The 23,231-nt window shown below is 45.1% G+C and overlaps 2 protein-coding genes across 4 annotated transcripts; both read left to right on the top strand.

The window, feature by feature from the left end:
* The first annotated feature begins 1,175 nt into the window (after nt 1-1,175).
* Nucleotides 1,176-11,111, top strand: RPP21 (ribonuclease P/MRP subunit p21). Its single transcript, XM_053302587.1, has 6 exons — nt 1,176-1,447; nt 2,363-2,487; nt 3,455-3,555; nt 4,285-4,367; nt 4,719-4,865; nt 10,313-11,111. The coding sequence occupies exons 2-6, from the start codon at nt 2,440-2,442 to the stop codon at nt 10,468-10,470; spliced, it is 537 nt and encodes a 178-aa protein (XP_053158562.1). The 5' UTR covers nt 1,176-1,447; nt 2,363-2,439; the 3' UTR covers nt 10,471-11,111.
* Nucleotides 11,112-15,855: 4,744 nt separating this feature from the next.
* On the top strand, nt 15,856-22,238 carry LOC128341981 (cholinesterase-like). 3 transcript variants are annotated; one of them, XR_008314703.1, is made up of 4 exons: nt 15,856-17,994; nt 18,828-19,044; nt 20,074-20,160; nt 21,947-22,238. XR_008314703.1 is itself a non-coding variant. In XM_053288711.1 (4 exons), the coding sequence occupies exons 1-3, from the start codon at nt 16,505-16,507 to the stop codon at nt 20,133-20,135; spliced, it is 1,716 nt and encodes a 571-aa protein (XP_053144686.1). In that variant the 5' UTR covers nt 15,856-16,504; the 3' UTR covers nt 20,136-20,160; nt 21,947-22,238. The 3 variants fall into 3 exon arrangements, 2 of the variants coding, with proteins under 2 accessions (XP_053144686.1, XP_053144688.1); XM_053288711.1 differs by having other exon boundaries at nt 18,828-18,991; XM_053288713.1 differs by lacking the exons at nt 18,828-19,044; nt 20,074-20,160; nt 21,947-22,238 and adding an exon at nt 18,106-18,222.
* The last annotated feature ends 993 nt before the right edge of the window (nt 22,239-23,231 follow it).

Genomic DNA, 23,231 nt, shown 5'->3' with positions numbered 1-23,231 from the left:
GTTTATATAGGTTTGAAATTCCCTCCTTTGGGAGCCCCCACCTTTGCACTCCCCCCACGGCCAACAGGGTGCCAGCTCTCAACAGTGCAACAGCCAAGCAGCCTACCAGACCAAAGGACTCATTCTGGCCAATCAAGGATCAATAGCGCAGCCAATACAATGCCTGGAAATAGCATCACAAAATGGATGCAAGGAGGAGCAAAAGTTTCGGGAAGGAGACACAAAATGGAGGACACACTTGCAACTTTAAAGAGACACTCCAGAGACTCAATGGCACTCCCGGACTGGTTCGGGAAACCCGAGCCGGTTCGGTACCGAACCGGCCCGGATTCGGTCCGGCTCGGTCCCAGAAGGGCCCGATTCGGTCCGGGATCGAACCGCCGGATCCGGACCGAACCGCACATCCCTAATAGGGGCCACAGAAATCACCATCAGCCAATTACAAAAAGCAACTTTACTGGGAACAGCGTATATTCTGCGATGATATCTATAATAACCAACAGTATTGATGATAAAATTCAACCATCCCATGTCCTCGGGAAGGACTCGATGTCTGGATAAAACAAACCAGTCAATAACACCTGTCTGACTGTGTAAATAAATAAATAAATAAATAATAGCAAGAAGTGCAGCAACAATACAGAACAACTCCCAGAGTTACCCAATTGTGATGCTGCTCAATATATGTGGAGAAGCAGCACAGCAATGATGATGGGGTATAATTGTGGGAGTTTTCCTTTATTGTTGCATATTTGCACTGTTCCCAAGATTATTTCATTCTCTGCGTCTTGAGTATTCCTGCATGGTTGTCATATCCGTGCCTTGTTCCTAGACAGGATTCTAGACTTCACATTTTCATCTGTTTTCCTAGACTGGTCGCTAGAGGGCACTCTAGGAAAAGGGAACCTTGGAGTGCTTGAACTTTATCGATTGAAAGACATGATACATGTTTTGCGTTTGTTGTTTGGTTGTATAAAAGTTTCAAACTTTGGTGTCTCTAGTTTGTGTCTGTGGCAGAGGTCACAGTCTCTAGTTTGTGTCTCGTCTTTTGCACCATAGTTAGTATAAGCAACCATAGAGTTATTTTAAAAAGGGGGGGGGGGAGATGGAATGAAGGCAGACGTTTCACTAAACAGAGCTGAAGGGACGGGACTACATTTCCCATGAGTGTTTGCTGCTGCAAAGCCGGAAGAAGGTGCAGAGAGATTCTGGGTCCGGTTTCGTAGTAGCCTAGCCGTAAAGCAGTAGCTCCAGCGCTGCGGTCTACTGAAAGTCAGCTCTCGACAAGACGCTAATTGTGCTGGAGTAGGCGAGCAGCTCCTGCATACCCCCCGGGCGGACTTCAACTACTGATGGGTTAACCGTGCATTGAGAAGAACGTCTCCGGCGGGAAAGTTAATATGAGTTAATCAAGGAGAGCTAGAAAACAGTGGAATCCTCACAAAAGGTGACGAATGAAAAAATAAGGCTTTCTTAACCTTGCGCCCCCTGATGTTGTTGGACTACAACTCCCATCATCCCCAGACATGGTCTTTGTGGCTGAGGATGATGGGAGTTGTAGTCCAAAAACATCTGGGGGGGAGGTTAAGAAACCCTGAATTAGAGTATTGGGAGGGGTGCCTTGGCTCATTAAGGTTTGTACATACATCAGTCCCATCCCCTCTCGCCGTGCCCCGCAGATAGTTGGAGTGAAAATAGATGCGGGCAAGAGCAAAGGGGCATCTCATTCATAGCAGTGTATTTGAAGCTGTGCTCAGTTCTGCAGCTTGTCTTTATTGGTGGTACTCAAGAGTGCCCTTGAGCAAGTGCAAAGTGCATTTCCTTTACCACCACCTTTAAAAAATCAAGCCTTTTGGGTATAGCATCCAGGTCAGGGCTTTTCAAATGATACCTTTGGGGGTTGTAGATTCGTTAAATGTTTTCTCAGCCTTTTGATGAGTCCATGAGTCAGATATCTTTTTAAATTTTATTTATCACACTTTTATAGGCCCCATATGTAAGTCTTTGGGGAGTTCACAATCTAAAAACACAACAGTGAAAGCATTATGGGGAGAGCCTCTTACCTGAGTTCAGCATGCTCTGTGTGTGTGTGTGTAGAGAGCATTGGAATGGGTTTGAAGATTGTGAAGAGGTGGGGCTTGCTGTGAGTACCATGTCCTGAGTGCCCGGTCCATGGTTTTTCTAACAGCTGAACAGGGCTGCTAGGACTTCTTTTTTGGCTATGATGAAACTGATTCTTCAGCTAAGATGCAGCAAGAATCTGAAGATATTGGAGCACTCCTGCATGTGTGTGGGATAGTGGATTGGTTTGATTGACACTTGTGGGTCTATGCCAGTTGACAAAAGTGTCTCTCTTCTGTAGGTTTATGGTTGGTTGGTTTATGGCTGCTTGTCTCACCACCTCGGCTACTGGTCTTGCATAGGTTTCTTCCACCAGCCATGATAAAAGATAAGGAAGCGTTCCAGAGACTCAGCTTTCTGTACCAGGTGAAAATATGGTTCCCTGTATACCAGCTTGGAGTGGGGGTTATAGGGACCTGTGTTCCCTGTAAGAGGGATTCCCAGATGATGTTGACTACAAATCCCATAATCCCCCCAGCCAAAGGCCATTGCAGCTGGAACTGCTGAGAGTTGTAGTCTGTCTGTTTATTTATTTATTATTAAATTTATATACCGCCTTTCATTAAAAACAATCCCAAGGTGGTTTACAAAAGATTAAAAACATACAATAAAAATGACAGTCAAACGTATTAAACTAAAAATATGAAACAAATCTGATTTAAAATATATAAAATACAAACATCTGGGGATCCCTCTTATAGGGAACACTGATAGGGACTTGCAATCCTTGAGGGATTTTCTTATGGTCTCCTTATCGCAAAAGCAATTCACCTTCCACACCTCAGAAGCACTTATCCTGTAATTAAGCTCTTTTGGAGGAAAAAGAATTTTATGTAATATTCTTGATTATCTTAGTATAGTCTTAGAGCTGTATACATGTATATGGTGATGTTTCTAATAATAGACATCATTATAATAACAATAATAATACTTATTATTAAATATAATTATAACAACCTCATAGGGTTGTTGTGAGGATAAATATAACCATGTATATCACTCGGGACTCCTTGGAGGAAGAGTGGGATATATATGTTTTTTAAAAATTAAAGCACGCATAGTATTTCCCTTAGTGTGAAGGGGAAACTTTCATTGGCACCAATGGAGTTTCCCCACTATAATTCCAGGCCAGTTCCTGCTCTACTGTGTGTACTGCTATTTATCAAATACACACACGGTGAAACAAAACATGTAAAGTAACATCTAGTTTTAGCATACCCATTGGAAGATTTTGTTGTGTGGTACAATTACAGGGGCATTGGATGCTTGTGACACGAGGATTATCCATGAAGTGGTGATGAAAGTGTTCTTCTTTCTTTCTCTCCCCCAACAGGCAGCACATTGTGTCCTTGCACAGAATCCAGACAACCAGGAGTTGGCGCGTTTCTATTGCTACACACAGAACAGTATCAGCCGACGGCTGGTCTTAAGGCAGTGAGTGCTGGATGCAGGGAATGGGAAATTGGGCCTCCACCTTCTAGGTCAACCTGGAGCCCCCAGATGTTGTTGCATTGCTACCCCCCATCATCCCCTGCCACAGTGGCTGAAGGCTCAGGGGTAGAGTATCTGCTTTGCAGGCAGAAGGCCAGTCTGAGTAGGCAGTACTGAGCTAGATGGACCAGTGGTCTGACTCTGCATAAGGCAGCTTCCTATGTACTTAAGCAGGTCTGGCTCTGGTCTGCGCCTTGATGGGAGGCTCTCGAACCATGAGAGGCTTGAGTTCCATGATGGGGGAAATTGGCAGCCTCCAGACTACTGCTGCCTTTGCATAAGAACATTTTGCTTGTACCACAGTAGAAGGGTGATTTCTGCTGATCCACTTCCCACTGCAGTCCCCCTCCCACCCCCCCATATGACCCTGAGTGTTCCCTGCCCTCAGGACCATGTTTTCAGGGGGAGGTGAGGGGAGTCAAGAAAAACTGACCTGAGGGCAGCGTTGGTCTGGATGCTGCCCAATGCATCTCTCAGCCCCATTGGCCATGATTTGAAATTTGGTGTTGGTAATACTGGACTTACTGGATCATGTCAGTGAAACCATTTGAGCCAATTGAGAAAAGAGCGACATGAATACTAAATGTTTTTATTTGATTCAGAAGACTGGGAAATATGGTGCAGGCTACACAAGCATTTCCCCTTAATCTTTCATTTCTGCTCATCTTGCAGGGACCCCTCTGTCAAAAGAACCATCTGCAAAGCTTGCTTCTCCCTGCTTGTCCCTGGAGTCAGCTCAACCGTGCGCCAGAGAAGTGAGTGGCCTTTTTTGTGTGGTGCTGTATGGATACAGTGTAACTAGATAGTGCACTGTACATGGATTCAGGTATCTGTGTACATGTACTTGTGTTTCGTGTGACTGACTATCATTCATTTATTGTCAACGTGAATTTGGATACACATTCCTCAAATGCATCATAAAGAAAGGAAGTGTACTACTGTCTACGTGTGTGCAGATCTCTACATAGTACACAGATTATATGTGCATTGAACATGATGTTCATGGCTTCTGGGTCATTGGAAGAAGTGGAAGAAAGGTGGTTGAGGGGGAAAGAGGTTCTGATCACCATTCCCTGTCTCACTCGGTCCCTCGCCTCTCCAACCAGAGCGCCGTAATCAGCGGTGGACTGTCATGCGGTGTCTGAACTGTGGCCTAACCAAGCGTTTCTTCAGCAACCCTAACTACAAGTTGTGGTCAGAGCAACCTGAGGCATTACTGGAGAACCAGATACCAGCCAGTGAAGGAGCAAAAGGTAAGCAAATATAGAGGAGGATGCTGTGAGTCCATGGACAGTGAGCAGGTATTGGGACCCAAGACAAGATGGTGGCTGTGCTTTGTATGTTCGTTATGAGAGACTCGGAGAACAATCTGTGACAGATGGCTCTCCTAAATGTGTAAAGCTGGGATTTCTAGGAAGCCAACAGCAAAGAGGTTGATATTAGTTGTGGGGTGAAGGACCACCTGCTCCCCCATCAATTAGCCTGGTCCATAAGAACCCACAGCGAGGGCCTCCTTCATGTGCTGCTGCTGTTTGAGTCCATGTGTGACCTCCCTTTTGACTTTCAGTCAACTTTGAAAGATGCTTTTATTTCAGAAGATCTTTCCTCAGTCATTTTTAATTTCGGATTAATCTCTCTAACTTTTATGTTGACTTGTTGAGTTTTTATTCTGTAACTTGTTTTATTGGGGTTTTTTTAATTGAGCCATTTATGTCAGCCACATAGAAGTTTTTTAAGTGAAAAGAAGAATATAAAATGTTTAAGAATGAGAGAACTGGAAATTGAGAGGCTTGGGGTCCGAGAGCTGCCACTGTTTTAGAGATCAAGGATGAAGAAGCTTGACATTGTTGTAAGCCAGCTGAGGAGGATTTGGATTTTGAGAGAGATGGAATCGGAAGATACTAGGATTGGTTGACAGTCAAAGAATTGGGAGACCTAAACTGGGTTCAGGGGCACTGGATGTAGTCCCAGGAGTGGCTGGAGGCCAGCAGCTGTGACCTGAAGTGAGAGGAATGAAACTGAGTTGAGTAAAGAGTAACTGGGATTGGTACCGGGGATAGAAATTAGGTTGAAAGTAGCAGAAAAGAAATTGTTCAAGGAAACTGTGAACTCGCAGGCATTGGGAGAGAAAGATGGACTCTGTGCTTCCAGATGAGAGAGAATAGACCACATGAAAGCGGAAGAGGTGGAAGCGGGTTGTCTCTTATTAAAACACTTCTGTAGCTTTTCTAGTCTGCAAAAGTGCCTTGCAAATCCCTAACCGTCTTCACCCTCAAAGCAGCCCTGTGAGGTACATTGCTACTGTTGCCTTTAGTTTGTACAGAGAGGAATTGGAAACTGGGCCAAACTATGTGTGGCCTTTTAAAAATTTAACCCTGGCAGGCTTAGTTTTTCCTTAATGAATAGCAGCTAGATTGGGAATCCTACACGGATCAGGGCCACTGTGGAGCCAATAGGGGAGCTTTCACCTGACACCACCCCCATCACTGCAGGGCTGATCTGGCTGCCAGGAAGAAAACTCATTTTTTTACACACTCACACACACACAGACTGCAGTTGTGGGATACAGTCATAGCCCCAGTCTGTTGGGGCCAATCCAGCTGCCATTCACTAATTCAGGGCAGGGTTTGTTTGTTTTGTTTTGTTTTATTCAATTTCTATACTGCCCTTCCAAAAATGGCTCAGGGCAGTTTACACAGATAAATAATAAACAAATAAGGTTGATTTGATTTAAATCATGATTTAAATTGCTTCACAGAAGGACTCAATTTTAATGATTTAAATCACTAAGAAGATTCTATTTAATCATCATTTTCTAGTAAAAGTACATTCTTGTTATCTAATATAACCTTAATACATATTTACAGATGTAGGTTTCATTTTTAGAAGGTAGGTGCACACTTGTCATAATGCTGTTTCATTCAGGCAACCAGGCCTTGCATTTCTTTGTTGCACTGCTTGCATTTTACACATGTGCCTGTCTTATCCACAGGTACAGGGACTTCATTAAACTATTCCCAAGTGCGATCTCTTTAACTGCCTGCTGCCATGACAGACGTTTCCCTTTTACAATGGAGAATACAGTTGGAATTTTATTTATTTTTATTTATTTATTTTTACATTTTTATACCGCCTTTCGTTAAAAGAAAACGCCAAGGCGGTTTACAAAAACTAAAACATACAATAAAAGCAGTAAAAACATCAAGCTAAAATATACATAAAAACAAGACAGCAGATAAAAAACACACAAGAAAAGCAGTAAAAAACGATTATGTAAAAGCCTGGGTAAAAAGCCAAGTCTTTAAAAGCTTTCTAAAAGCTTTGATGGAGTCTGAGGAATGAATGGCCACTGGGAGAGCATTCCAGAGTCTAGGAGCAGCAACAGAGAAGGCCCTGTCCCAAGTGCACGGCAGCCGGGCCTCCCTCATTGTCAGCACCCGGAGCAGAGTCCCCTCAGATGACCTCATCGAGCGGGCAGCAACCCTTGGGAGCAGGCAGTCCCTCAGGTATCCCGGGCCCAAACCGTAAAGGGCTTTAAAGGTCAAAAACAGCACCTTGAATTGGACCCGGAAACAAAATGGCAGCCAGTGCAATTCTTTCAGAATGGGTGTGATGTGCTCCCATCGGGCACCTCTGGATAAAACCCTAGCTGCTGCTTTTTACACTAGCTGCAGTTTCTGGATATTCTTCAAGGGCAGCCCCACGTAGAGCGCGTTACAGTAATCCAGCCGTGACGTGACTAAGGCATGGGTAATCATGGCCAGATCTGCCATCTCGAAAAAGGGACGCAGCTGGCGCACTAGCCGAAGCTGTGCAAAGGCACCCCTGGCCACCGCCTCCACCTGAGCTTCCAAAAGCAGAGCCAGGTCCAGTAGTACCCCCAAGCTGCGTACTTGCTCCTTCAAGGGGAGTGCAACCCATCCAGAACCGGTAAAATCTCCTCATCCCGATTGGCTCTCAGTACCTCCGTCTTATCCGGATTCAATTTCAGTTTATTAGCCCACATCCAACCCATCACGGCCTCCAGCCCCCGATTCAGGACATCCACCGCCTCCCTAGGATCAGATGACAAGGAGAGATACAGCTGAGTGTCATCCGCATATTGCTGACAACTCAGTCCAAAACCCCGGATGACCTCTCCCAGCGGCTTCATGTAGATGTTAAACAGCATGGGGGACAAGACCGAGCCCTGCAGGACCCCACAGGCCAACGGCCACGGGGCCGAGCAGTAGTCCCCCAGCACCACCTTCTGGACCCTCCCCTCAAGAAAGGACCGGAACCACTGCAACGCAGTGCCTCCGATCCCCATACTCGAGAGGCGGCCCAGAAGGATACCATGGTCGATGGTATCGAAGGCCGCCGAGAGGTCCAGCAGAACCAACAGGGACGCACTCACCCTGTCTAGTTCCCGGCGTAGGTCATCCACTAGAGCGACCAAGGCAGTCTCAGTCCCATACCCGGGGCGGAAGCCAGATTGAAAAGGGTCCAGATAATCTGTATCATCCAAGACCCTCTGCAGCTGGGACGCCACCACACGCTCCATCACCTTGCCCAAGAAAGGAAGGTTAGACACAGGTCTATAGTTGTCTAGGTTGGAGGGATCAAGGGAGGGCTTTTTTAATAGAGGTCTTACCACCGCCTCCTTGAGGCACGACGGCATCCTGCCCTCCCTCAACGAAGCATTAACGATCACCTCCAGCCATCTACCTGTCCCCTCCCTGGCAGCTTTTATTAGCCATGAAGGGCAAGGGTCAAGAGTGCACGAAGTCGCCCGCGCACTGCCCAGGATCTTGTCCACATCCTCAGGCCGCACCAACCAAAAAGAATCCAACACAACGGGACCAGATGGTACCAAAGGCACGTCTGCCGGAACTGCCAAAACTCTGGAGTCCAGGTCAGCATGGATGCAAACGACTTTATCTGCAAAGCGACAGGCAAAGAGCCGTAGATGACTCCTCCCCCATTGTCCGGGGGGATGTGTGGAGCAAAGTTTTCACCACACGAAACAGCTCTGTTTGTCTGCACTGAGCAGACGCAATGGAGGCGGAGAAAAAGCATTTCTTCGCCGCCCCCACCGCCACGGCGTAGTCCCTAAAATGGGCTCTAGCCCGTGTTCGATCAGATTCGTGACGACTCTTCCTCCAGCGTCGTTCTAGCCGCCGTCCGTGTTGCTTCATCGCCCTAATCTCCGAGGAAAACCAAGGAGCAGAACGGGCTCCACCAAGCCGGAGAGGGCGGTTGGGGGCAACCGTGTCAACAGCCCGGGCCATCTCTCCATTCCAGAGATCAACCAAGGCCTCGACAGGGTCACCAGCTCTGGACACTGGAAACTCCCCGAGGGCTGTCTGAAATCCAAGTGGATCCATAAGCCTCCGGGGGCGGACCATCTTAATCGGCCCACCACCCCTGCAGAGGGCAGACGGAGCAGTCAAACTAAACCCCACCAGGTGATGATCTGTCCATGACAAGGGAGTGATCTCAAATTCCCCCACCTCCAGATCATTTATTTCCCGGTCGGCAAAAACCAGATCCAGAGTGTGTCCCGCCACATGGGTAGGGCCCGATACCAATTGAGACAGGCCCATGGTTGCCATGCAGGCCATGAAATCCTGAGCCGCACCCACTAGGGGGGCCTCAGCGTGGACATTGAAATCCCCCAAAACAATAAGCCTGGGGGAACCCAAAGCCACCTCCGAGACCACCCCCACCAGCTCAGGTAGGGAGACTGAGGTGCAGCGGGGTGGTCGGTACACCAGCAGAATCCCCAGCCTATCTCGGAGGCCCACCCTCAAGGACAAACACTCGAAATTCTGAGATGGCCTGACCGGGCACCTGGAAACGGGGAAGGTCCCTCGAAAGATGACTGCAACGCCTCCTCCCCGACCCTCGAGGCGGGGCTGCTGCACAATCTGGAAACCTGGAGGACAAAGCTGAGAGAGACCAACCCCGCCCAGCGCATCCAACCAGGTCTCCATCACGCATACCAGGTCGGCACGCTCATCCACAATCAAATTGTGGATGAGAGATGTTTTTGTGTTAACTGACCTGGCATTCAGCAGCAGCACCCTAATCCTCAAAGGAGTGTTCTCAGAGCTCCCTGGGGTCAGAGGGTTGGGAGAGGGGCCGGAAAAAGGAACAGGCCTCAATTGCCTGGACCGATTTCCCCTGTAACGGCCAGCCCAACTCCCACCGCCATACCTCCCTCTGCCCGCTACCCGTGATATTGCTGCCCCCACTCCAGACCCACTTTTTCGCTCTCCCAGACACATCTCCCCAGACTAACCCACCACAGCTTCTTGGCTTAATTTAAAACCAGGACCAGACTTATACAATCTCTGCAATCACTGCAATACAATCTCTGCTGACTTCCTGGTTGGAGGAAGACGACTCTTCGAGGCAGAAGGAAAAGGAATGCATTCTGTTCACTTTTGGTTTCACTTTCTTTTCCCCTCTCCCATCCCTTGCATTTATATCCAGACTCCTCCTCCTTCCCCAGAACTACCCCAAGTCTTCTACTCATTCATTGGCCTTCTTTAACTCGATTCAGACATTATGCTGTACAGGGCAAGGATGTTAGCCGTGAACACTTGTTTGAGGAAAAGGCTGGATGGAAATAGACGATGGAAAATATCAGCCTGGGGGACCTTTTTTAGGAGGCCTCAATGGAATTAACTTCTGCTGTTTGTTTTCTTGTGTCCAGCTCCAGGCCAGGCGCTCCGCTCAGTGCAGTGCCCTCCTAAGGTCTCGCAGGCAAAAAAGGCGACAACCCCGAGCTCTGAGCCTCGCAGCCGTCCTGCCTCTGAGGAGGGAACAGCAGGCACCAAGTCTAAAGGAGAGAAGGACCTGAGTGGGAGCTGACCCCTTCCTTGGGAACAGAATCTTTCCAGTGGGGCAGGCCGCTGTGACTGTTTAATGGGTGGATTTGAGATGGGACAGGAGAACTAAATGCAGCAAACAAATTATTTGCTGCAAGAAGGTGATGGATTTTATTTTTTCAAGCAAAACCCCTTCTGACCAGTTGCAGGACTTGAATGGGTTTGGGAACAAAGGCTACTTTTTATAGGACCCTTTTTTATAACTAGGGGAGGCGAGTTATAACAAATGCAATGCCCCCCCCCCAATCTGCACAGCTTGAAGTCATTTCCTCCTCTCCTCCTCACCCATGCATACTTCTCTTCTAGTTGGCCCAACCTGGCAATACTGCCAATTGTAATATGTGTGTGGGGCTCGCTAAACCCCAGATTAGGGGAAATTGCTGAACCAGGAGATTCTGATTAACTGTCTTTCTTGATGGATTCGAGGTGAGGGATGGCAAGGCATAGCTCTGGTCCAACATCAGGCGGGAAGTTAGTTGTATGTAAAGAACTTAAAATAAAATTTTGTTTCAAGAAGTTTTGATTATGCTGTAGTCTGATTCAGTTTCCTCTCCTACTAATGTATAGTGAAAGTAAACACTGCTGAAAAATAAAATAGCCCAATCTTGGGAGTTAAGAATTGAATGTGTCTTTGTTGGTTTTTCTGGGCCATTGTGTTTGTAATGGGGATATGTGTGGAATTCAAAAAGTGTACTTTGCTGGCATCATGCTAAGATGGTTGATATAAAGATAGGTTTAGAATTGTTCATGTGCTCAGGCATTTTAGGAGGGCTGTTAATTGAATTATGCAAGAAATCACTGGACAAGAAATACCTTTCTCAATTTCCCAAAGCACATTACCTTGCTTCAGCTAAGCAGGTCTGGGCTAGGATGGATGTCCACCAGTGAAACCCATATATGCCACTTAGAGTTCCATGTAGAATAAATGTGGAAGATAAATGTGATGCTGCTTTTGGATTGTATTAAAATATTGCATTCCAAAGAAATATAGATGTTGATGACAGCACAGAATTTAATTGTGAAATATTGGAAACCAAGCCAGGTTCCAAACTTGAAGGTGTGACTTTCTGAATATGCCAAACTTATGAATAAACTGGCAGAATACAGGCATTTCTGGGAAAGAAATCCATGGTTGGGTTCTTCAGTTCCAGGAACAATAACATGCTTCTGTCCCATTTTGGAATAAGCTAATGGAAGTAGTGGAACTGGTATTTATCTTACAGTATGTTCTTGGTTTATAATGTTTCCGTAATTGACTTGCATTGTTTTTTGTCAAATAAAAGGATTTTTTTTAGCCTACAGAGGGCACCAAAGAACTCGAGATTGAGCAAGACCTATAGTAGGACTGGCTCTCTGCACATAAAGACCAACCACAGTGTTCTTCAGGCTATGCTTGGCTTTTCTTTGCCAGGATTGCCATGGGGCCAACACAACTGTAAATGTAAAGTGGTACAAAATCCTAAAGCCACCTAATGGAACAGTGAGAAATGACTTGCGTAGCAAGCCAGAGGTTGCTGGTTCAAATCCCCGCTGGTATGTTCCCCAGTTTATGAGAAACACCTATATCAGGCCGCAGTGATATAGGAAGATGCTAAAAGGCATCATCTCATACTGCATGGGAGAAGGCAGTGGTAAACCCCTCCTGTATTCTACCAAAGACAACCACAGGGCTCTGTGGTCGCCAGGAATCAACACCAGCTTGACAGCACACTTTACCTTTACAAAATCCCTGCCAATATATACTGGAATTCCAGATGCACTAACCAGGAAAGATTCTTGGGCTGTGATGCACAGTTCAACGAAATGTCAATTTGGTGAACAACAGCAATGAAAAAGGTGAATTGCATGCTAGGGATTATTAGGAAATGGACAGAAACACAACAGCCAGGATTACAATGCCGTTATATATATAGTGAGGCTGCATTTGGAATACTGAATGCAGTTTTTATCACTCTGTCTCCAATAGGATAGTGTAGAGCTGGACAAGGGGCAACCACGATGATTAGGGTATTGAAGACACTTCTCTAGGGAAATTGTTTAATTTCTCTGATACTGTCCATACAATGAAAATGTCATCCAGGAATCTTTTGTAGGTCTTTATGTGAGAGAAAAATCATTGTTATTCAAAATAAATTGATTGTCTAAATAAACAATATATGGTGATAGAATCATTGAGATTATGAAGCCTATTGGATATTTAGCTTCATTTTAACTTACTCAAGGAACAATACATGGTTTTAATATATGTTCTGTTGTGTTTTTAATCTATGGGAGTAAGATACAGCAGGATTAGGATGTTGCCTCATTTCCCGAGTCCACAAGTGGAACTGAGAATCCTCCTGAGCGTTACAGATCATTTTAGGAGAATTTACACATTTATAGAGCTGTGGACTTCAATGAAATGTATGCTCCTTTGATATTATTTGGGATACAAGTCTTCATTATGGTATATTTTATGTATATTTTAATTATCTGGTATACAGGCATGCAATATGCATGATGGATCTGCAACAATGTTCCTCTCCAGAACTCTTTTATTGTGCAAAACTGAAATTTAAAATGAAAGCATAAGTAAAACTTAAAACAAATACTTCGACATAAACACATCAGCCTCAGTGTTATATGTTCCTCTGTTTAATCCGCATTCTTGTTTAAAGTTTTACTTATATATATATTTTGGTTATACATAAGCTAACAAAAAGTGGTTTTTTGTTAAGGACATATTGTAATATAATGAACATACAAATACATTTTGAATGGATATATTGTGTTTTTTCAAGACTGCAGTCTTCCTCAGTGGCATGCAATTGAAATGCAACTGGCAAAACCATAAGACTGATTAGATACCCTATCCTCCAAGTGAATACGGCACTGCAATCATATGGGGATATTCATCCACATTCCTCCCACAGGTTGACAGCATATTTAAGAAACAAATCATTGGATATATTCTTTGATTTAATTTTCCCAACTGTGGATACACAGTGAAAATTCTCACGAGACCTCATCTATTATATTTTATGAATCCAATTTTGTTATTTGGACGTACTGACTTTTGAGGAATATCCAATTTAGTCCGGATAGTTTTTAAATGTATGGTATATAGTGTTGCTGTTTATATTAAATATCACTATCATATCATTTGGATTCATTTTTAGTATTGTGACATATTTCTAAATCCAAATAAGATGTGTATGTTTGCTGTTCTTTTCTGGTCAATTTGCAACACTATCCCTGGGGAAACAAGGGGAAAAACCCATTGATTTTGTATTTTCCCTATTCTTCAATCCCCTTATGCCATTCCTGAATGCCATGGCTTCATGAACAGAGAGAAAAGACTTTTCACAATTCCACCTTCTTAGATTGCCCCAAAGAACAGCCTTCTCTTTTCATTGTGCATTAGAGTGTAGCCTGATTTATCTTTGGGGTAAAAAAAAAAATCTTTTTGCATCTGTTTTGGGGGGCAACTGCGAACTTGCCATAAAGCCCCGCAGTAAATCCACAGTAAAGCCTGCTGTCTGGAAAAGCTCCTGGCTGCTGTGATTCCAAATATATCTACTGTCTCTCACACCCAACTTAGTTTGAAGGGGTGCAGTGCTCTTTCACCTTCCACACCCCAATCACTCCCCAACGATCCAAAACTCTCAGCCTTTTCCAGTCCGTTTTCTCATCAGTAGTGCATGCTGGAGGAGAGAAGCAAGCTCCAATCTACCCAGACCAAACTGCGAAGGATAAGATATGTAGGAACCCTACAAGCTGCTGCTGACATGGGTGCTAATGCCATAACTATTTCCCCACACTAACTCTTGCTTGAGATTTGCTGGATACCCCAGGATCTGTTGTGTGCTGTGCACTGAACCTCCTTGGATTGTCGCACATTGGTATACAAGCGTGCAAGTGCTTTTTTATCTGGTACAAAGGCCTTTTAGTCTTGCACGTGTTTGAGAATTCTTGCACAACTGGCAATGCTGGCTGTACGGCTGCCCTGTAGGTCTGTCTGTGGCCAAGCCTTCCTTTGTTGCTCAACTTCCCAGTCCAGCTAAATTTCCCAAGAAAGGTCTGTCTCAACTGTACGTTCTTTACCAACATCAGGGTGATGGTGCATTACCTGTGTCTCCTCCCTTTGGCTATACAGAACCTGTTGAGTCATTTGCTCTTGAGATAAAGAACCAGTTTCTTGCTCCCTTCCTAAGCAGCAGGCAAGTGAGCTGAGACTGAGAGCAGCAAGACCTCCGTGGAAAAAGAGATTGGTGAGTCTGGGCTGTCTTGAAGAGTCGCTTGCCTCAGATGATGGGCAAGATCAGAAGATGCAGGGCTGGGAGGAATGTTGGGAACATCAAATCTCAGCCATCTGTGCTCTCATTTGCTAGCCAGCAGTTCTCAAAGTTGGGTCCCCAGCTGTTGTGGGACTACAACTCACATCATCCCCAGCCACAACAGCCTTTGGAGCTGCAATCCAACAGAAGCTGGGGACCCAACTTTGAAAACTCCTGCACTAGGCCCACTCCCTCTGCTAGGTTAATCCTGACTCTAAACGGGCCCTTATTCATTTCGGACCCTGGCAGGCAAGTAGCTTCACTGAGAGGCTAAATCTCAGCTCCATTAACTATGATTCCCCACTTTCTTGCCCTCCCCTCTGTGCTAAGTGAAACGGCTATACGTTGTGGGTGGGGCTGGAAGGGGCGGGGGAGTTGCAATTGTAGCCATCCTTCTATAAAGGAAATTCTACTTCGCACTGTATCCAACAACCCTGAGGGCACTTTTTTAAACATTGGCCAGATCTGCAGGATGACCAGAAGCAATATAGAACAAGGCTCCCATATGGTTGCACGCAGAAGGGAATTTTAGCTTTTCCAACCTCTGAAGCATTAAACTTTGCAAACATTCACTCATGGGTGCAGATCCCTGCTCCCTAAACATTTAAGGAGCCCCTTCCCATTTACTGTACTCCTCACTACCAAACCTAAAAACCCATTTCTTCAGTGTTCAGGACAATGCCAAGCTGGCCGCTGGACTTTAGAAGACTCTAAGAATTCTCTAGCATTTTAATGGAGATGTTAATCTCTAATTAATATATTCATTTTCTATGCAGTTATAATATTTGCTTGTTACTGTTGCTTCAGCTCTAGTTAAGTTTCAGCCTGAACGGTCTACTCTGATCCTGCAAAATAACCCATTAAAATATTGGGAAATAGAGAAGGATCTTCTGGATCTTCTAAGTCTCTCAAAATCCAAACTAATCAACAAACTGGGCAATATGCCATGTTAATTCCCACAATGCTCAGAACATTTTAGCATTGAATTCACTGCCACAAGAGCCTTATTCACACAGGGGACTTTATCCAGGTACACTTTTAAAAGTGTGCCTTTATCCAGGTACACAGTTACAGTCATTCACACAAACATTTATGAGTGTACAGGCATCTGTACACTTGTACACACCGTAATGCCTGAATAGGGCTAAGATGTGGTGATGATGACTGGTTTAGATCCTTCTTAAAAGGAATTGCATAAATGCATGGAGGATGGGTCCATCAATGGGTATCAGGCATGATGACTAAGTTGAGCCACCATGTTCAGAGGCAGTATAGCTCTGAATACCAGATGCTGGAATCAAATAGCAGGAGAGGGCTGTTGCTGTGCTTGTGAGGCTCAGAGATATCTAGCTGGCCACTGCTGGAACTGAATGCTGGACTAGATGGATATATCCTTTTCGGAGAGGTCTGACATAGCTGCGGATCTGCTGCTGCTGCTCGGAAATTGAACTGGGTCAGATACAATAAAGGAAGGTAAGGGAACCCTGGGAGTCTGCAAAACTGAAGGGTCTGAAAGTTAAGACATACAAAGTGCTTCTGAGGCCCACCTCGTCTATTCTCAAACGGCTTTGTATGCATTTCTTTTCTTCTAACTCTTGGGCTAACTATCCCCCAAAAGCAAGGGTCAGTTCAGCAAGGAGAAATGTCCTGTTCTTTATATCCTGCAACTTCTTCTAGGATGTTTCCCTTTCAGCTCCTGCCATGGTTGGTCTCCTGCCTTTTTTCTTGTGCCTCCTTTCACTACTGGGATTCAGCTCTTGTGCTGAAAATGACACAGTAGTGGTTACCAGCAGCGGTCCTGTCCGTGGAAAACACCTCCCAGCAGGCTCTGGCACCGTCACAGCCTTTCTGGGCATCCCCTACGCAGAGCCACCTGTGGGGAAATTACGCTTCCAGAAGCCGATTCCTCATCAGCCATGGAGCCATACCTTAGAAGCCATCAATTTTGGCAATTCCTGTCCCCAGATAGTTCTTTCTGGCCATCCTGAAACTGAGAAATGGACCGCCAACACACCCTGCTCAGAGGACTGTCTTTTCCTCAATGTCTGGGTGCCACATCCCCATCCCACCACACCAGCTGCTGTCCTTGTTTGGATATATGGAGGGGGGTTCCTCACTGGCACAGCCTCTTTAGTTATGTATAATGGTGCATTTTTTGCTGCCACAGAAAATGTCATTGTAGTCTCCATGAATTATCGCCTGGGAGCTCTAGGCTTCCTTTCATTGCCCCCAGCTGCCCCAGGAAACATGGGCCTGTTGGACCAACAGTTGGCTTTGAGGTGGGTGAGGGAGAATGCAGCTGCCTTCGGAGGAGATCCTACTCGGGTGACCATTTTTGGCGAGAGTGCCGGAGGAGGATCCGTCGGCTTCCACCTCCTTTCACCAGGGAGCCAGCCTCTCTTTGACCGTGCTGTGCTGCAGAGTGGAACTGCCAATGCACCCTGGGCTTGGGTGAACCCAGAGGAGGCCAAGAGGAGGGCCCGGACTCTAGCTCGGCTGATGGGCTGTGCTGAACATGAGGACAGAGCCATAGTGAGTTGCCTGCAGGGAAAGGAAATGGAAGAGTTTGCAAATCATCAGTTCTCTGTTGTGGATCCCAGGATAATTCTGAATCTGCCCTTCATACCAACCACAGATGGAGACTTTCTCTTGGATGAACCACAGAAGCTTCTGGAATCTGGACATTTTCAAAGGAAACCTATCATGATTGGTGCCACGTCCGATGAGGGGTCAGTCTTGGTCTTATATGGAGGTCTTTTCTTGCACACATCCAATCACCACCTTTTGACCTGGGAGCAGCTGTTGGAAGGGCTAAAGTTGACTGTGAGCAATGCAACGGATGACTTCATCAAAACCATAGCCCTGAGGTACAGCCAAGTGGAACCTGAGGGCCCAGCACGGTACCGTTCGGCCATGTCCCAAGCCTGTGGGGATTACTTTTTCGTGTGCCCCTTGACTGAAGTTGCCACGGTAATGACAGAGGCCAGGAGCCCTGTGTACGTTTATACTTTCACCCATCATAGTGCTGGTTCACTTTGGCCTGAATGGATGGGGTCAGGCCATGGATGTGAAATCCCATACATTTTTGGAACTTTGACCTTAATAAAGGGAACCAAGGAAAATCACACAGAGGCGGAGTTGGAACTGATTCCCCGAGTGATGCGGTACTGGGCAGAATTTGCCAGAAGTGGGTAAGGCAACTGCTTCCTCCCCCCTTCTATCACCCTGTTTTTGACATTCACCAGCTCTGGTCCTAAAATGCACAAGAGTCAGGCCCTTCCCATTAATGTTTTTACTTGCAGGAAACAGATGGATGCAAGTTAGTCCATGGTATCCATCCATGGCCGCTCTTTTAATTTTAAGTAGCCTCACTTCCTCATCTACACCTATGTATGTCAGAGAAATGGAAGCCATGTTAGTTAACGGCACCACTGGCATGGCACAAGTTCTGGAATATATTGTTGACAGTAAGTAATGCTCTTTAGATGTCAATTGTGGACGATGCAAGTCATTTAATGGTACTAAAGAAAGACATGCTGTTCTGGTAGCTCCAGGTCTTAACACTCACATCAATTTCAGAGGATGAATACAACTGAAGGAAGCCCAGGCGGGTGCAAAGCTGGGGGAGTCAGTCATGTGACTGGCCTCTGTGGGGCCTCCAATGCAGTGAGTCCCCAGACAACTGTCTCCCCTTGCCCTATTATAGTTATGCCCATCTGGAATATATTTTTGACAGTAGGCCACCTTTGACGTTAGTTCCTGAAGTGAGCTCACAGCTACAGAGCCAAAAGCAAATAGGACGTCCTGCCCCAGCACTGTCACTCACCCGCTGGAACTTGCTACTCACGGTTATAATGTTGTTTGTGTGAAAAGGTAACTGTGTATGGCTGCCTTTTCCATGTACAACAGCCTTGGGTTTCTGTTCCTATCTACCTCAGATTAAAACAAAACGGGTGATAGTATTGTGTGCCTCACACAATGTCTGACACCCTGGATCATGATTGTTTCTTTGCTTCCTGCACAGCGATCCCACTGCTTCCTTTGACAGCAAAACAAAATGGCCCCTGTACAATACCACAGAACAGAACTACTTCCGTATCAGCACAGAGCCGCCCCAAGTGAAGAAACCGTCACCTGCTCGAATGTGCAGTCTCTGGAAGACACTTTTGTCAGAGGACTCAAAGCCAAGTGAGTTAAAGGTCTGAAAGTGGGGAGGACAAAGCCTAAAGCCATTCCCTCAGGTAGACATTTCCCATATTGTACTTATTTTTAAAAAACATTTCTACTCCAATTTTCCTCTCCAGTGGAGGTGTCCAAGGCAGCTCATGATCAATGAAGCACAATTAAAACACAATATATCCCAAGCAGTAAAAAATTAAAAACAGCTGGGGGGGTGAGGGGGGGGCAGGGTTTCACAGCACCTGAGGCAAGGCACCAAATACTGCCCTGCCCCTCACCCCTGGTGGGGGCCAATCCCCTTTCATCACCAACTTTTGTAACATTTGAAAGTGGCATGGCATGGTGAAAGGGGAGGAGGGAATGTTGCCTGCAGCCTCCTCTCCTCTCCTCCTCCCCCTCTTTCTTTCAAACTGCAAGGAGTGTGAGGAGAGGCGCTCCTTGCAAAGTTCACAAGGGCCAGTTCAGTCCAGAGCACTGCTCCGATGGCGATGATGGCAGGGGGCATCTGGCCTCCCTTCTGGTGCCCCAATAATCTGACACCACCTGCAGCAACTGCCTCACTCTGCCTCATGAAAGGGTCACCCATGAAAGCAGCAACAAGAAAACAATCAGTCACAACACTGAACAGCACAACAAATTAAAATGTTAGTTGTAGAGAACTTTTCGGACACTAATGAAATGCTACTAGTAAGGGAGCTGATCGAATCTCTCCTGGGAGGGAGTTCCACATAGGCATGCTATGGTTAGATTCGAATCTTAACCACCTGACAGTAAAGGATGAAGATCAGTGCCTTGAAGATAGTCTTCAGTATAGGATCTGAAGGAGATCAGTTTCTGTGAGGATGTGGCACAAAAGACATCTCTCGAAAATGAGGGACTCATGGGGTGTTTTGTTTTGTGTTGTGTTTTTGTTTTCCTCCCTCCCTCCAGGGTTTGTAATATTTAACCATGGCTAACTTCAGTTGGTAATGCTGTTCAGTTGGTAATGCTGTCTAGCAACTAGTCCTTGATTTTGGTTACCACATCTTGTTTCTGGCTGTTTTGCTCTACTCAGTAGCAAGTTTGTTTTCATTGCCTCTCTTTTGCAACAGAGAAAACCCAGGTCGGCTCTGCCCGTTCCAGCATGGAAGGTAGAAGGAAGCAAGAACTGTGAATCAAGTGAGAGGTGTTATTCAGAGGTAAGTATGGATGGAGAAAGGGATTATGGGAATTGGGAGCAAACAGCCTGATTGGGCCATGAAGAGCCATATAAAGTTATGGGCACAATCCGACCAAAATAAAAAATAATTACGTTCCATTTCTTCAGAAGGGAGGAATTAAGCTTTGCTTAACCTTCTCATGGACATCAATGAGGCATTAAAATACTTAACTGTGGTTGAATCTTTTTTGCTTTCATGTGTTTTCCCTCCCTCCCTTTTAATTTAGACCTCCTTATTATCCTGTAGTTTTTGGGAAGCCCACAGTAGTTTCCATCCATTGTCAGATTTTAAAACATGACATCAAATTTCCAGTTCAGTGCCCTCCCCCACATTCCATTTTCTCAGAAATGAACTTATTTGCACTCATGTAACCCAAATAACCTAACATCTCAACCTTCCATTATCAGAAAAATAATCATTAGAAACCTTCATTTTGTTTACATTTTGCCTTTTATTTTCTTTCTTTGAAGGCTGGGCAGGGCACTCACTGCCCATCTTCAGTGCAGACGCATACACCTACCTTTATTTCTTTTTTATTCTAGACAAAGGAGGCAAACACAAGGAACTTTCACTTTAACTATCTAACTTATAGAAAAATGAATACCTCTCTCAGGTCCCTTTATGTAAGGTGGGGCAGTGCATAATCTGAGATAGCAGGAGTATACTCAAAGGGGAAAAACTCTCCCCTGATTTGTTTTTAATTCCTATGAAAAGACCTTTTATTACTTATTGGTATTTTATTTTTATTAAAATAGACTAAACCATACATTACGAAAATGCATTATTAACAGCTTAACTTAATACCACCCGCACTTCTTTTACCACAGAAAGCAGCCATGGGGTGGGGAGTTCCCTAGATCAGGACTACAGTGCATAGGGAAGAGGAAGTTAACTCTTTCCTCTCACATTGTTTTTCCCACCAAAAATTCCCTCCCCCAAAGCTACTGTTTGCCCTCGAAGTGACTACTTGAGAACAAACAGCAGGTAGGGTTGAGGGTGGGTGAATGAGTGTGTGTGTGTGTGTGTGTGTGTGTGTGTGTGTGTGTACAGGAAAGCAATACAAGTGGAAAACATTCACCTTTATGTTCCTGAATATTTCTTGTAAGAAATAAGCCTTCATGACTTCACATAAAACATATATAATATGAATTATACTTAATAATTTATATGTTCGTTTATTCATTTTAAAATGGATACACTGCATACAATCATAATTTAACTTGAGGAAAGTAATAATAAAAGCAATAACTAACCACAACGGTTCCATACCACACAAAGAAGGGAAGGGGGATTCCTAGAAGGTAGATATTCGGCTTATTGTCCTTGCAATCTGCCATATTATTATCCAAAGTCTTGTCTAAGTTTAGCTGCTAATTAGAATACTGGTCTGCAACACTTCTAAAGTTGCATACTATTCCATATAAAAACTTAAGTATCAAACGCCGCAAAAATTCGAACAGATTAAATGGTTAACAGATTAGTTTGAGCGGCAGCACTGAAACCTAAATGGAAAGCAGTGTGTTCAGTTTATTACTTAAAATCATCAAGGAGGGGATCTGGCAAATGGGCAGAGGAGGGAAGTCCAGGGCAAAGCACCATGTGTGGAAAAGACCTCTTACTGCTGCCCACCTCTGCTCAGAAGATGAGGGCACTACAAGTGGGTGGATTCTGGGAAAGGTTTCGATAATGCTCAGTTTCAGCAAAACTAGGCTGTGTCCCACTTGTGTATGAGCTACGCTAACACCAAATGCTTTGTGTTCTTCAGACACCAGTAGAGACATTCCCAAACATCTTTTGGGAAGCTGGAAGGAGAAGCAGGAGGAGAATCCTCAGCACAGAATTGTAAAGAGTCATTTCCCAGACAGTATCTTCGGCAGACCAATAAAGAGCTGCCTGAAAACCACAATTATTTCTTCATTGGCCCTTAACCCTTCCAGCTTAAAACCAAGAGTATGGAATCCATGGATAGTGGAAAACCTATGTAAACCGTCCAGAGACATAAGTTTTGGGCAGTATAAAATATGTAAAATAAATAAATAAATAGTGCTGGACTGAAAGATGTTCTCAGCTTCCTGAAATTGCCCCTGTGTTACTGTAATCTACCTATCTTTTTGTATACTTACTTATAACCATGTACACTACCTCCTTGAAGGGAAGGGTAGCAATGAAATATATAATGTTACAGTCTTACTCCTGCTCCATCACAGAAAGAGAAGCAGCAGGTGAATCCTCAGCACAGAATTGTGAAGAGTCATTTCCCAGACAGGACCTGCAAAAGACTGATAAAGATCTGCCTGAAAACCACTTTTCATATTTGACTGAAAGAAGTTCTCAGCTTCCTGTAATTGCCCCTTTGTTACTGTAATCTACTTTTCAGCTGATCTCCTTGTCCTATAACCATATATACTACCTCATTGGAGGGAGGAGTAGCAATGAATTATATAATTTTACAGTCTTAGCAGCTATGTCTGCATTGCACTTGGTGTCTGCTCTGCTATCGTTTCTTCCTCTGCCTTGTCTTGGATCTTGGAGAAGCTTCACAGAAGAGGAAAGAACCAAATGGCCATCATCTTCTCTAATTCCTTGCCCAAAGGTGAGGCATCCATTTATCAGTCACCCAGGGCCAGCTCTTCCAACACGCAAGGTGAGACCATTACCTCAGGCGGTGGGTGCAGTAGGGCAGCAAGTACTACTCCACCTTCCTTCCTTCCACCTCTCCCTGCAACTGCCACTTCTCCTCAGGTGCTCAAAAGCCTAGGGCAGCCCTTACCGCACACACCACTGCTGAGCAACCATTGTGACCCAGATACCTGGGTGGGCCTTAATCCATGCGTTCATCTCCTGCTCCATCTCAGCTATGCCAGCTACAGCTATTAAAATGTATGAGAAACTATTAAAAATAAAATCCAAACACAGCCATAATCCTAAGTAAGATGTTTCCACTCTTATCCCTCTTTTGTGTAACCAGCAGGGTTTTCTTGAGGTTTTCTTCTCGTTGCTCTGTTGTCCTGCTGTTGTGAATTTCCTTGCCACAGCTGGTGGCCTAACAC

Source organism: Hemicordylus capensis, chromosome 2 (assembly GCF_027244095.1).
Source record: "Hemicordylus capensis ecotype Gifberg chromosome 2, rHemCap1.1.pri, whole genome shotgun sequence".
Lineage (NCBI taxonomy): Eukaryota > Metazoa > Chordata > Lepidosauria > Squamata > Cordylidae > Hemicordylus > Hemicordylus capensis.
Note: the sequence above shows the minus strand (reverse complement) of the source record. Positions and strands in the feature narration are given on the sequence as shown.